Raw genomic sequence first — 12727 nt, 5'->3', positions numbered from 1 at the left:
GAAGACAGGTGTGTCTCTATCCGATAGCCAAAGATTAGGTTTGTGGGATAGAGTAGTGGGTATTTATTTAAACCACATATGAGGTAGTAGTTAGCCACTCCTGAGGAAGCCATCATTTGCGTACGGCGAAACGCCAGCTCCGACGGGCGATTTCACGCGACCAGAAGTACTAGATTAAAACTGATCAAATCCATTTGCGAGAAGATACTCTTTTGAGGTCTAGATCAAATTTTCTGACATTTTTCTTACCTCCCATATGTTGTGTCATTTTCAATCGACTTATTTGTTTGAAAACATAGCAAATTAAAATCAGTTAAAAGAATAGATAAATTAATGTCAGTCACATATTCAATGCTGCCCCACCCCCCACACACACACTGTTTCCTCCTCCATACTGTACAATTTGTATTGCTCTGTCATCCAACGAGAAGTTGCAATGGTTAAAGAAGTTCAGTTGTAGAGGAAACAGGTGTTTATGCAGCTGTATAATCTTCTTTAAGACAGCATCAGAAAGTGTCTTATAGAATACACAACTTAGTAAATATGGCCCATAAACATGTCCCTGTACATTGCAGAATGTAGCATTTAGCACCTACCTATCAATCTGGGACACAAAGCCAGCCCGGTGCTGATATAATGATGTTATACTTTTGCTGCTTATTTAAATAGGCAGCCAGGTACCTGGCAACCTGAACCTGGGTGTATAGTCGGTCATCAAAATGGAAAGAGAGTCTCCAGTTGCAGCAAAGTTTTCTTATAGCTTTATTGAATGAAGTTTTAGCTCGCCTTCAACATTTTTAAAGCCTAAGAAGAAACACAGTTTGTTCTGTATGTGCATTCCTGAATGTAGTATCTTAGCCTTAACATACTCCTCTACGTGTTTTCTATGCACCGTACTACTTCCAAAAGCCACGCGTTTGAAGGCCAGCGGTGTATAACCAAAATACAGATTGTCTTCTGTTTCTTGCTGTTTAAATAAAACCAGGTACTAATGTGAAGGGCAACGTCGAATTTGGAAGGGAATATGGCAGTGAGTTCAGGGGCAGCAAGCAGAGTAAGGTGATCAGCAAAGGAAAAGGGATTGGAGATAAGCATGGTAGGAGGAAGGACTCATCGGAGGAAGATGAAGATGACTCAGAAGAAGGGAACAGTAAGTAGAAGCTTCCATTAAGTCAATGTCTTAATATTTCCTGATATTGTTTACCTTTATATGTTGTGTAATTTCTAATAAACCTTTGAGATCTCAGTTAAGACCATTGATATATTACTGTGGGTCACACATTCAGTTTCAGCCCAGAGCTTTCCTTTCCTTCCTCTCAGCTGTACAATAGTTCTTGCTTTGCTGATGCTGCCAACAATGAATGGACATTAGTAGATGAGACTTGCTGCTTTCCTATGGGTTTATTGACTTGCTCTGATAGCTCGTTTACAGCATGTTTAGACTGTAAGGACACACAATCCGTCCTTATACATGTTTTGCAGATTGTATCGCTTTATATACAAAATACTCTTGTCTAAAATCCTACAGATCCTCATTTGTTTATTGCTGTTTAATTTAAAACAGGTATTAATTTGAAGGGCAAACTAAAAGCGGGAAGTGTCATTGTCCATAAGACTGGGAAGAGTGTCTTCAGTAAGAAGGGAAAGGTGTTCCTCAATGGAAAAGGGAGAAAGGGCAAACAGAAGGGCACTTCTGATGAAGCTGATGAGTCTGATGAAGCTGATGAGTCAAAAATAGAAGACAGCGGTAAGTAGAAGCTGTTGTAAGGATGCACTAATCTTTACTCTGTCACCTCTTTGTCAAGTTCTCTGATATGATTGATTACCTTTATATCTTGTGCCATTTCTGCTAAACTTTGGTTTAAAAAGTGCACCTCAGTGAAAGGCATTGATTCATTACCGTTGGTCCCACATTCAATGTCAGCCCTCTCCTACCTGTTTAATTTGGAGCAGGTATTTATATAAATGGCAACCTAGAATTAGGAAGTATAATTGGTCATGAGAATGTCCAAGGTTTTTTTAGTAGCAGTAATCATGGAAAGATCATTCCCATTTGTGGAAAAGTCACTTTGGATCAAGATTAGGAGAAACCTGACCCCGAACATATATCAAATATAAAAGAGAAGCAATAATTGTCTGGGTAGCCACATGTAGGGTTGGACTTAAAATACATATTTTTCTGTCCGACTCTATGAATTGCGATGCAGTGGAATTAGTTTGGATTAGGTGGAGAGTGAAGGGAAACTGAGAAGTATTAAGCTTCTCCCCTGCAGTGGGGTTTTGCACAAACTGTATTATTACAGGATTTGATTATTAATGAAGCAAGGGTCATGCTGTGGATTTAAGAGTAATAACAGCTCATATAAATAATTATTTCAAATAAGAAATATTCTGGATTTACAAAACATCACAAGAATAGAGAATGGTGTCATCGTAGGGAGATTTGGTATCCTTTACGAATGGATAAGGAAACATATAAAGGAATATATATAATAGGAATAAAGGAATAGCAGAGAATAGCTACAAAAATCCTTAAAAACTATTCCCAACATAACAAGACAACTGAAATATGTTTATATGGAGACAGCGAAACTCTGTAAATGAGGATATTATGTAGAGCCTTTTGTTTAATATAAAACAAAAATTAAGTTTGAGGCAGAACAATGGGAACATAATGATGAGCAGAGTAACAGAATTTGATTAATCCCATAATAATACTGCATCAAGTAACTCCTCCCAAGCGCCTACTAACATAAACCCTATATATTTAGTAAAAAAAACAAGGCTCCTAAAGTAGTCAAAATGAAACTAATGTTGCACATTAAGTCATGTTTCAAATGCATTTCTTAAATTCATATTTAATTTTGAAAAAATAGTGTTTGAGTTTCATTTGATGCATTAGTCACCATTTGTGAACAGGTGCCTGAGAGTGGTATTCAGCGGCCCTGTTAAATCGGCAACTGTTGTAGCTATATCCAAATATTATGCATACAAATGTATGTAAACTAGCAGGAAAGTCAGGTCACCTCCTTTCTAAGTTTTTGCACTTGGAACAATTTAGAAGAAGGAAACTCAGCGAATGCGCCTGTTGAAGAGACGACAGAGGAAAATACCATTGACACAACTGAAGCCCCGGTGGTGTTCATCACCGAAACCATTGAGAAGGTCTATATCAAACCGTTAGAAGAAGAGGAAACCACAACAAGTGTGATTGAAGTGAAGCGTAAGTAGCAGTTTTATATAAATTGCCATTTTATTTGGGATTGTCCTGTTCAAAACGAAATGTTTTTTAATCTATATATACTGTCTTTCTAGAAACCAGAGTACATTTCACATCAGTGGAAACGTTTTGAAGGAGATTCTGTATGGCTGAAAGAAAGATCCAGAATTACATATATTAAAAAAAGTGTAGACAGAACCTTTTGAACATCCATAAAAACTCCTTGGGGTAGCAACCCCACTTTAAAATAACTTGAACTGCAATTGTTGTAGCTCTATCCAAATATTATGCATACAAATTTATGTAAACTAGCAGGAGAGTCAGATAACCTCCTTTCTAAGTTTTTGCACTTTGTACAATTTAGAAGAAGAAGGCTCCGGCGGGACTTCTGCTGAAGTGACAATTGAGGAAAATACGACTGCAGTCCCGGTGTTCATCACCGAAACCATTGAGAAGGTGGATGAAAAACCAATAGAAAGTAATCCGGCTACAAAAGGTGTGTTGCAGTTCTATATAAATTGCCATTATATTTGGGATTGTCCCATTCCAAACAAAATGTACTGTATTCTAATCTTTACTGTCTTTCTAGAAACTAAAGATATTTTGACAGTAGTTAAGATACAGTTCTAATAAATGGTGTTATTATATCTGTTGTTGCATAACTGTATTTTATATATTACATTTTATAACTATCAAAGTATACACAATTTCACATCAGTGGTAACGATTCTAAGGAAATTCTGTATGGCTGAAAGAAAGCTGCAGCATTATAAAAAGAAGTGTAGACAGAACCTTTTTGAAACCCATAAAAACTCCTCTGGGTAGCATAAACAGTTCTTCATAGATTCAATTATAGTGTACAGTGCCTTCATGACCTCACAGGTTTCTTGGTCAAGTGTTCTTCTGACATTTGTTGCAAATTGTTAGGCATAGAAATATACATCAACTCATAGTTTTTGATACATAGTGTGGGGGGGGGGGGGGGGAATATTGATGGACATATTAGCAGAATTGTAATAATCTCATATTAATACTGCATTGAGTAACTGTAACTGCATGAAGTAACTCCAGGTAAGTAGCTCCTACTAAAAAGATTCTCAAAATAACTGAGTGGTTAACAAGGTGCTAAGGAAGTCAAAATAAGGGCACGTTACCCTGTCACGCTGTCATATATTCAAGAAGCGTTTCTTGGTATCCAATTAATTGCTAAATACACCTATAACACATTTTATCTTGAGCTGTTCATGCAATGTCTTTATATTTAATTATATAACCTCTGTTCATTTAATGTAACCATGTATCTGTCATCATATCTGTGCCCAGGACATACTTGAAAACGAGAGGTAACTCTCAATCTATTAATTCCTGGTAAAACATTTGATAAATAAATAAATAAACCATTTAGTCCTCCTTGCTAAGCCTTTGTACTTTACTTTTTTAGCGGTAGAAGAACCAGTACAGACCACCGCTGCAGTGCCGTATGAAAACAGCAGCACTGCTACCACTAGTAGCCCAGTGGACATTGCAGCAGAAGCCTGTATATTTATGCTAAATTCTGTAGCTGATGGAGAGTCTGTTGAGCTCAATTGTGTTACTTGGTATGTGATTGTGAATATTCTGCTATTCAATCTAATGTCTTTATAATTGTATCCTTCCACATCTCTAAGAAACTATATCCAATTCTATATTTCTGCAACCTACAAAGGCAATGCAAGTTATGCAGTAAAACTGAGCATGGCCACTAATGATCGCTAATATTTTCACCTGTTGGACAAATAACAGCATTATAGGTTAATTCATATTTCTACATGAGTTGTACATTTTCAAGACCCATACAGCAGATCTTTTCTTCAGTCTTCACATACTTGAATATTGGGTAGAGTTCATGTGGTAACCTTATCTTCCCTGTCTTGTCTTTCAGCACCTGCAACAAAGGAACATTAGTCTGCAAAAAAAATCTTGAATGTTCAGGTACAGTAACTTCCCCATTGTATTGAAGCCCCAGTATACCTAATAAAAGATAGTTATTTAATGCATGGTTTTCCTTGTATACACACAAGTAATACGGTGTTAGTCTTAATTTAGACCAATAATTCCTCATTCAATCTTTGAGAATTTCTGTCGTGGTTTGGAAACAACCGATTAAGATGAAAACCAATTTATTAAGGAACTGCATGCTAACCATTGTGACCAAATCTCACTGTTTACGAGGGAGACGCATTGATTTTTACATAAACCGTTTATAATGTTTATATTTTATCATTCAAAATGCTTTCAAATATCAGTCAATATGATGTTAACAACCATCAGCTGTATTTTCTTGTTAAGTAGTTATTGCAGAGTTACTGCAGCAATTGTGGTGATTTTCCAGCAGCTGTTCTATAACATTCTGAACTCACCGAGCATTTAGCTGTAACTTTTTTAGTATCCATTTTTTTTAATATAGAAATTATTTATCAGTAAATTGCAGAATGTTTTTTTCCCCCAATATAATGTTAAAATACTAATCACCACCTCATATTCATATCTTAAGAAATGCCTGTCATGCTGCTCCCATGCTCTTATCCAGTTAAAATGTATTCCATTAAAAAATATATTATAAACACAAATAAATACTTCTGAGATGCATTAGCAGAAGACGAACATTTTACTGACAGAATGATAAAATGCATTGTTTAATTAAGAAGTCTAAACTTCATGACGTTCTCTACTGTATGTCAGCTATCTGCTCGGTGACTGGTTACCAGATGATTCGCACCTTTGATGGGAGCTTGTATGAGAGCCCTGGGAACTGCAACTATGTTTTGGTCAAAACTCCTGGCTTCTCAATTAGCCTGAATAACAAGCCATGCGCAGAGGTGAGTTGTGGACATCAGACTTGAAGGTATGCCATTGAGCTAAAATGAGAAGAAACTATATATAACATGTGCAAGATGTAATCCATATGGCCAGGAACAAAATAAGAATACAGAAAAGAAATAGAACATTTTATAGGCAAGTAATAAACCTGTATTTTGTTTTAGAACGCGGATGCCGTTTGCATTGAATCAGTGGAAGTCTACATCCCAACAAAAGCCAACATAAGGCTCCTGTCGGATGGCACTATATCATCAGCAGGAGAGAAGTCTGTCCTCCCATATCACATTGATGGTAAGCTTGGTATAGTTGGTAGTTGGTAGAGTTCATAGTTGGTAGTTGGTACAGTTAGTACTTGGTATAGTTGGTACAGTAGTTGGTTTAGATGGCAGTTGGTATAGTTCATAGTTGGTATAGTTGGTAGTTGGTACAGTTAGTACTTGGTATAGTTGGTACAGTAGTTGGTTTAGATGGCAGTTGGTGTAGTTGGTATAGTTCATAGCTGGTATAGTTGGTAGTTGGTACAGTTAGTAGTTGGAATAGTTGGTACAGTAGTTGGTATAGTTGTAATTGGTACAGTTAGTAGTTGGTATAGTTGGTACAGTAGTTGGTTTAGTTGATAGTTGGTATAGTTAGTAGTTGGTTTAGTTGGTAATTGGTGTAGTTGGTATAGTTGATAGTTGGTATAGTTGGTAGTTGATTTAGTTGGTAGTTGGTATAGTTAGTAGTTGGTTTAGTTGGTAGTTGGTGTAGTTGATATAGTTGATAGTTGGTATAGTTGCCTATCTTTATTAATTGATCTTTTTAATATAATGCCAATTTGATTTGAAGTAACATTTCCTAGAACCCCATAAAAGCAATGCCCTTTAAGTGGTGTTTAATGGTAAGCATGAGCATTAATTAGTTCATTATGGGCTTTCTAAGTGTTTTTCAAGTGATGTAATTAGATTTGACTCAATTGATGACATTTGTTTACTTTGATGGCCTAGATTCACTAAAGGTTCATTATGTAACGCCAATTTTATTTATCAACCTTTTCACTAAAACCAAATCGTCGTCGTTAAAGCAGTGATAAAGGTCTTTCACTGCCACAATATGTCAGTGTTATTTTAATGCAGTATGTGCAAATGAGTAATTAACTCAACTTTGGCATTAGGCTTATCTATATAATAGCCACTATATACAAACCTAACCTAAGCCTATCTGGAATAGATCATAAAGATAAATAAAATAAACGGTACACAACATTTTAACATATTATTCCCTTAGTAGCTCTAGTGACCAGCTTCTAGGACTAACTGGCCACTATGTTCAACTGAGAGCTTAATATATTCCGAGCACTAGACTACTTTCCCCCTTTCCCCTTGCCTAATAAAAAGGCTAGCACGGGGGTCGATCAGGGAGGGTCCTCATTTACTGTCTGGCGCATGTTAGCGAGGTAAGGGAGGGCATATCTTACTCTTAATGAATAAGACGTTAAAAAAATATCCTGCATTATTTATATATTATCGGTAATTTAACAATGTTTAGCGAGTTAGGCCTATAATTAAAGTGAAACCTCTTTTTTAATTGACTCTCAGGTCTCCTTACTGTCCTAAGAAGCTCCTCCACCTTTCTGGATGTGGCAAGTCCATTGTTCAACCTCCAGTATGACTTCAAGGGCAACCGACTTTACATTATCCTTCACCCCAGAAACAAAGAGCAAACCATAGGGTTGTGTGGGACGTACAATGACAATCGGAATGATGATTTCAAGTAAATGTCTTATTCACTTTCAGGATCTTGACTAACTTATGGTTTAGTGGTGCTTTAGTTCAGCGTTTCACATGATGTAACTGAGTAAATCTGTTTTGGATCCTGACCAAAAAAGGCAATATAAATTTCTAGCTCATAAATAAGTTTAACAATAATAAACCAGCTCAGGAATAAAATATGTCTGGCTTTAATGAAAACTGTCAATAAAAGCCCAATGTTTAGGCATGTGATCACTTTGTGCCATTCCCTGCATTAGTGCCGATGAGTTACTGATATTACTACACTAAGGTGAACAGTGCTATGATTCCATTGACTAATAGGCATTCTAAGCAGTGCATGGCCGACCCCCATGGCAAGGAAGGAGTAAGCACAAGTCCCTTAAATTTGACACGCTAATCACATACATCAGTGTTAAGACAAAACTGGCAGTAGTTCCTTTAGTGTAGCTCCTGCATCACTCTTTTGCCCAGAGTTGTGGCCTTTATTGTATGAGTGTTAGCACTATTCAATACGAGGTCATTATTAATGGTCCACAAAGGATGCTACTTTTGCTATTACCAAAGCACGTTGTTATCCTTGTGTAGGCATTTGCAGTAGGTTTTTTTTTCAGAAGTCTATTAACACAGATATACTTTATACTGTACATAGCTGTATGCAAATAGTAACACTAAATGCATCACTGATACACTGTTTGGCCTATTTAATTATTCTCCAGTGAATAGAATCTGACATTTGTTTTAATTACAGGAGCTCAAGTGACATGACTGAGACGGTGTCTAGTTTATTCAGTAAATCCTGGAAGATGGACCAGCAATGTTCCGAGAATTCCAAAGTCGAGGAAGATCCAGGTAACGGATTATGTGCGACTCAAAGCAGATCATAACAATATTGAACCATACTGTAGGTCAGGGGTGGCCAACTCCAGACCTCAAGGACCATCAACAGGTCAGGATTTAAAGATATCCCTGCTTCAGCACAGGTGGCTCAATCAGTGATGACTTTACAGTTACTTATTCCTTTTTGTATATGGAGGGATTTGACTTCCACTGCTTCCAAAGTGTCTTTAACAGTTCTGCTGAAAACCACCAGTGCTGATACATTTACGATTAATGACTTTTTCTTTTAAAGCCATTGGGGCATATGTATCAAGATGGTGCAATTTGCTCTAAAACACAGAGGTGTTGCATATGTCTGAAACTTGTTAGTTTAGTTTCTAATATTTCATGCCGATCTCTTGGGAAGCAGAGATTACTAAACAGAGGCGCTGTAAGTGACACAGAAAAAGACAAACGGTACCATTGAATTTTAATATATCTCATTATAATATTGTGCTATCTCCTCCCTAGTTCCCCCTAATATAGTCACAGATATCATTGATGGGCAGCACCCATGTCCTAGCCCTATCTATTCTCATGGACTTGGTTACTTTCCTAATTCTTGCATTTTGTTTTCCAGTTAAACGGGTAAATGCTGAAGCAAGTTGCACCGGTGCTCTTGAAGACTCCATCTTCGCTGACTGCCAACTTCTTATTGACATCCACAGCTATAAGATCTCTTGTGCTAACAGCGTCTATTTTGGGGAAAGTGCTGGGCTTTGCTCGGCCGTGGCAGACTATGCCTATCACTGTTCTCAAGCAGGCATTGCTGTGCCCTTAACCTCTACTTTCACAGACTGCGGTAAGTGGTCTCCAGAGTTGAATCACTATTTGTGGCTCAACACATGAATTGCCTTGGTCAGATTTGAATTAATATTTGTTGGTAAATGGAAATAAAAAAGCGATAGAAAAATGCAGTGTAATTATGGTAGGAAGATTTAGGACGGGCGAGATCCAGAGAATCGACAATTAAAATGGGCAGAATTATAATTAATAATAATTAATTATTATTGCAGGTGGTGTTATATTTCTTGTTCAATCTTCTAAAAACACTCTACTCCACAAAATGATCCTCTCCATGACTTAATGATCAGATCACTGTCCTGAATCGCGTCCGTTGAACAGTCAGGGAAATATTTCATGTATTGCCCCTGTTTAATGTAAATCAGTGGAATGTTCGGAGGCATTTACAGATATGTCCCAAGCTGCCCAACTCACTTTCCCAGGAGGTACAGGCAAAAGCTGGGGCTACTACCCCAATCACCCAACAAACCCCACCCAGGGGAAAAGTAAACCGGGCCACTTTTATAGGTAAAAACCATTGATGAATTCCACTGAATAAGTTGGAATAAAATGATTACTATATTTTTCATAGCACTGACAATATACAGTACACAGGGCAGTAACTAGAATATTGCAGGTACAAGCCCCTGTCATCGAACTTCTAACCTAATTTCTGTCCTTGGGCACAGGAGAGGTGACGCTTAGAGGTGTTTCACCATTAAGCTACTCCTTGAGCTCAAAGTAGAAAAAAAGCGATAGTAGAACTAGCTACTAGGGTAACAGAAATGATATTAGAAATGTGAATAATCCTTATTCAATAATAATGAAACAATGACGGAATAAAAATTAAAGACGGCAATGAAAGACGGCGATGAAAATAGACGAGGAAAGAAATGGTGTGAAATATGACGTCAAAAATGAACATTGCAGAAGGAAACAGAAGAACAATAACGTATCTTGGTCATTTCAGGAGCGTGTCACCTAAAACTTGATATACTATTGTGTTTCTTTCTTTTGTGTGCAGCTTTTGGATGCGAGGGGAATATGGTTCTTACTAGAGACGCTCAGTTCTCCCAACAAGACTGTGCTGAATATTCTTCTCAGCTCTTGAAGATTTCCTCCTCAGTTCCTCTGAATGAGGCTTGTATCTGCCCCCCTGAGTTATACTACGACTCTTCTCTAAATCAGTGTGTCCAAGGGTAAGTGCAGCTGCAAACTATAATGGTTCATGGTTGATCTTGATGACAGGTTACTAAAGCAGCGCCTTGTTAATAAAGAATTAGGGGCTTATTCAATAAGATCCGACAACTACCACTCAAGTCAATAGGAGTCAATGCCTGCATCGGAGCTTACTGAATACACCTCTTTAATCGACTTCAAAGCTATTACAACCTATGGAGTATCTTGCATTTGGCTATCAGGTTTTTATTATTTTGTAAAAGTTGTCTGAAACACAGGTCTTCATGGCTATATGCACAACATGACACTGTATAGTGACAACTTGTGGTATCACTCCAATGGACACACTTGAAAACGAGAGGTAACTCTCAATGTATTACTTCCTGGTAAAACATTTTAAAAATAAATAAATGGTACTCTAAACATTTTCCAAGACATTTCATTGGAAATACCACCATGTGTCAAATATACTGTAATACTGCAAGCTGTCAATCTATAGAAAATAAAGTAATGTCGTATGCAATTATTTCTCCTTCAAATCACGGAATGAACAGAAAAGGGCAGTATAATTTTTTTAAGCTATATATTTTCTTTTCCAGTGAGCAGTGTCCTTGTTACAACAATAACAAGGTCTACAGGATCGGAGAAATCATCACCCAAACCAATGGACAAATATGGTGAGATACACAAAAATATTGGACTGACATATGATCATAGAGTTGGGAAGGGGTATACCCAGGCTTATTAGGATAACTACACACATTGTTTAAAATAAGGGTTTACATTTTCTTTAACCCCTGTGGTACTGCATGAGTCTATAATACATTGTAAGGATTCCTACTTTTTCTTCCTTCCTTATGTCAATCACCACGACCTTGAAGTTATGTGTCAAACTCCAGAAGTTTACTAAAGGTGTTGTTTTTTAAAATCAAAATGTAAGAAACTTGTTAATCAAGTGTTTTACCGTGGCCACTGATAATTAATTACTGGACCTTATGCAAGTCTGACTCGGCAGAAGCAATGCAAGTCGTAAATGATGGCAAAAAACAGGAAAAATAATATTATAAATATGTGTGTGTGTGTGTGTATATTTAATTGTATATGTAACTGTTTGGTGCAGAGACCTCCTTCCTATTTTTTGTCTTAACTTATTGGTACTTTTTTGTTATCCAAAACACACTGGGGAAATAGTGTCTGCTGCCAAATCTGAGACTCTGCATGGATTAAGCATTACTCTACATAAAGGAGCATGATAAATTAACTTTGGCAAAGCTCCTTTTTTGACATTACAATGTAACATTCTTACAGTATGTGTGATACTTGCTACAGTCTGCAACAATAACCTGTATCAATCAAGGATTTCTTATCCCATTGCACCCTTATACTTTGTGTTGATTTGCTTATACAATATGTTATATACATATATATCACTGTCTTTCTTCTTCCATTTACTGTATTGAATTGCTGGCAAATTATTAAACGACCACATAACTTTATTAACCCATTTAATGACAGGGGGGCTTTTAACGCATTGCAAAGGCTCCCTGGCACTGAATGAGTTAAGCGGTTCAACTACGCTAATATCTCACAACTAAGCTTTGCCGCCACACTTCTGCTTTTTCCTTAGCCCCTGTGAGAGGATTTTGCAGTGTGAATCCATTACAGAACCTGAAATAGAAGGTAAGATGCATATTTGCGGGTGATTAGAAACATAGCAATGTAATGTTTGTACCTTCTCCCATAATCGCATGTGTGGCGGCCCGTCCCGTCCATTCCATTCCATTTGAAAGCAGGGTTTCAGGCGAGGACACTTGTGACGAATTATTAATGAAGTTCGCTGCAAAACAAGTGTGTGATCCGCTGACAAAGTGAAGGCAGATGGCTGCAGTAGCAACTTTCTTTCCTGCAGTGACCTCATTGCAACCTTTCTTTCTTTGTTTTTTTTCTGTCTCACCTCTTCTTCTGTATATTTCCTCTCCATTCTAAACTCAAAGCCTACAAAGTATACAGTAGCTGTCTCACAGTCTCTTGTGGACACTGTGGTGTCCCAACCTTCTTA

General features: G+C 37.3%; 1 protein-coding gene across 7 annotated transcripts in view; it reads left to right on the top strand.

Moving 5' to 3' along the window:
• Positions 1-12727, top strand: part of LOC142497578 (uncharacterized) — an 80457-nt gene that overhangs the window by 12225 nt on the left and 55505 nt on the right. For all 7 annotated transcript variants that reach the window (XM_075605577.1, XM_075605578.1, XM_075605582.1 and 4 more), the window contains 14 exons: positions 986-1150; positions 1565-1747; positions 3062-3223; positions 3585-3716; positions 4662-4818; positions 5142-5191; positions 5942-6078; positions 6244-6370; positions 7657-7831; positions 8579-8679; positions 9287-9508; positions 10514-10688; positions 11268-11345; positions 12296-12348. In XM_075605577.1, coding sequence (XP_075461692.1) covers positions 986-1150; positions 1565-1747; positions 3062-3223; positions 3585-3716; positions 4662-4818; positions 5142-5191; positions 5942-6078; positions 6244-6370; positions 7657-7831; positions 8579-8679; positions 9287-9508; positions 10514-10688; positions 11268-11345; positions 12296-12348 — 1917 coding nt within the window. The remainder of the gene's footprint in view (positions 1-985; positions 1151-1564; positions 1748-3061; positions 3224-3584; positions 3717-4661; positions 4819-5141; positions 5192-5941; positions 6079-6243; positions 6371-7656; positions 7832-8578; positions 8680-9286; positions 9509-10513; positions 10689-11267; positions 11346-12295; positions 12349-12727) is intronic.

The sequence above is a fragment of the Ascaphus truei genome, chromosome 6 (genome assembly GCF_040206685.1).
Source record: "Ascaphus truei isolate aAscTru1 chromosome 6, aAscTru1.hap1, whole genome shotgun sequence".
NCBI classification, from domain to species: Eukaryota; Metazoa; Chordata; class Amphibia; order Anura; family Ascaphidae; genus Ascaphus; species Ascaphus truei.
This window is presented reverse-complemented; position numbering and strand designations above follow the sequence as displayed.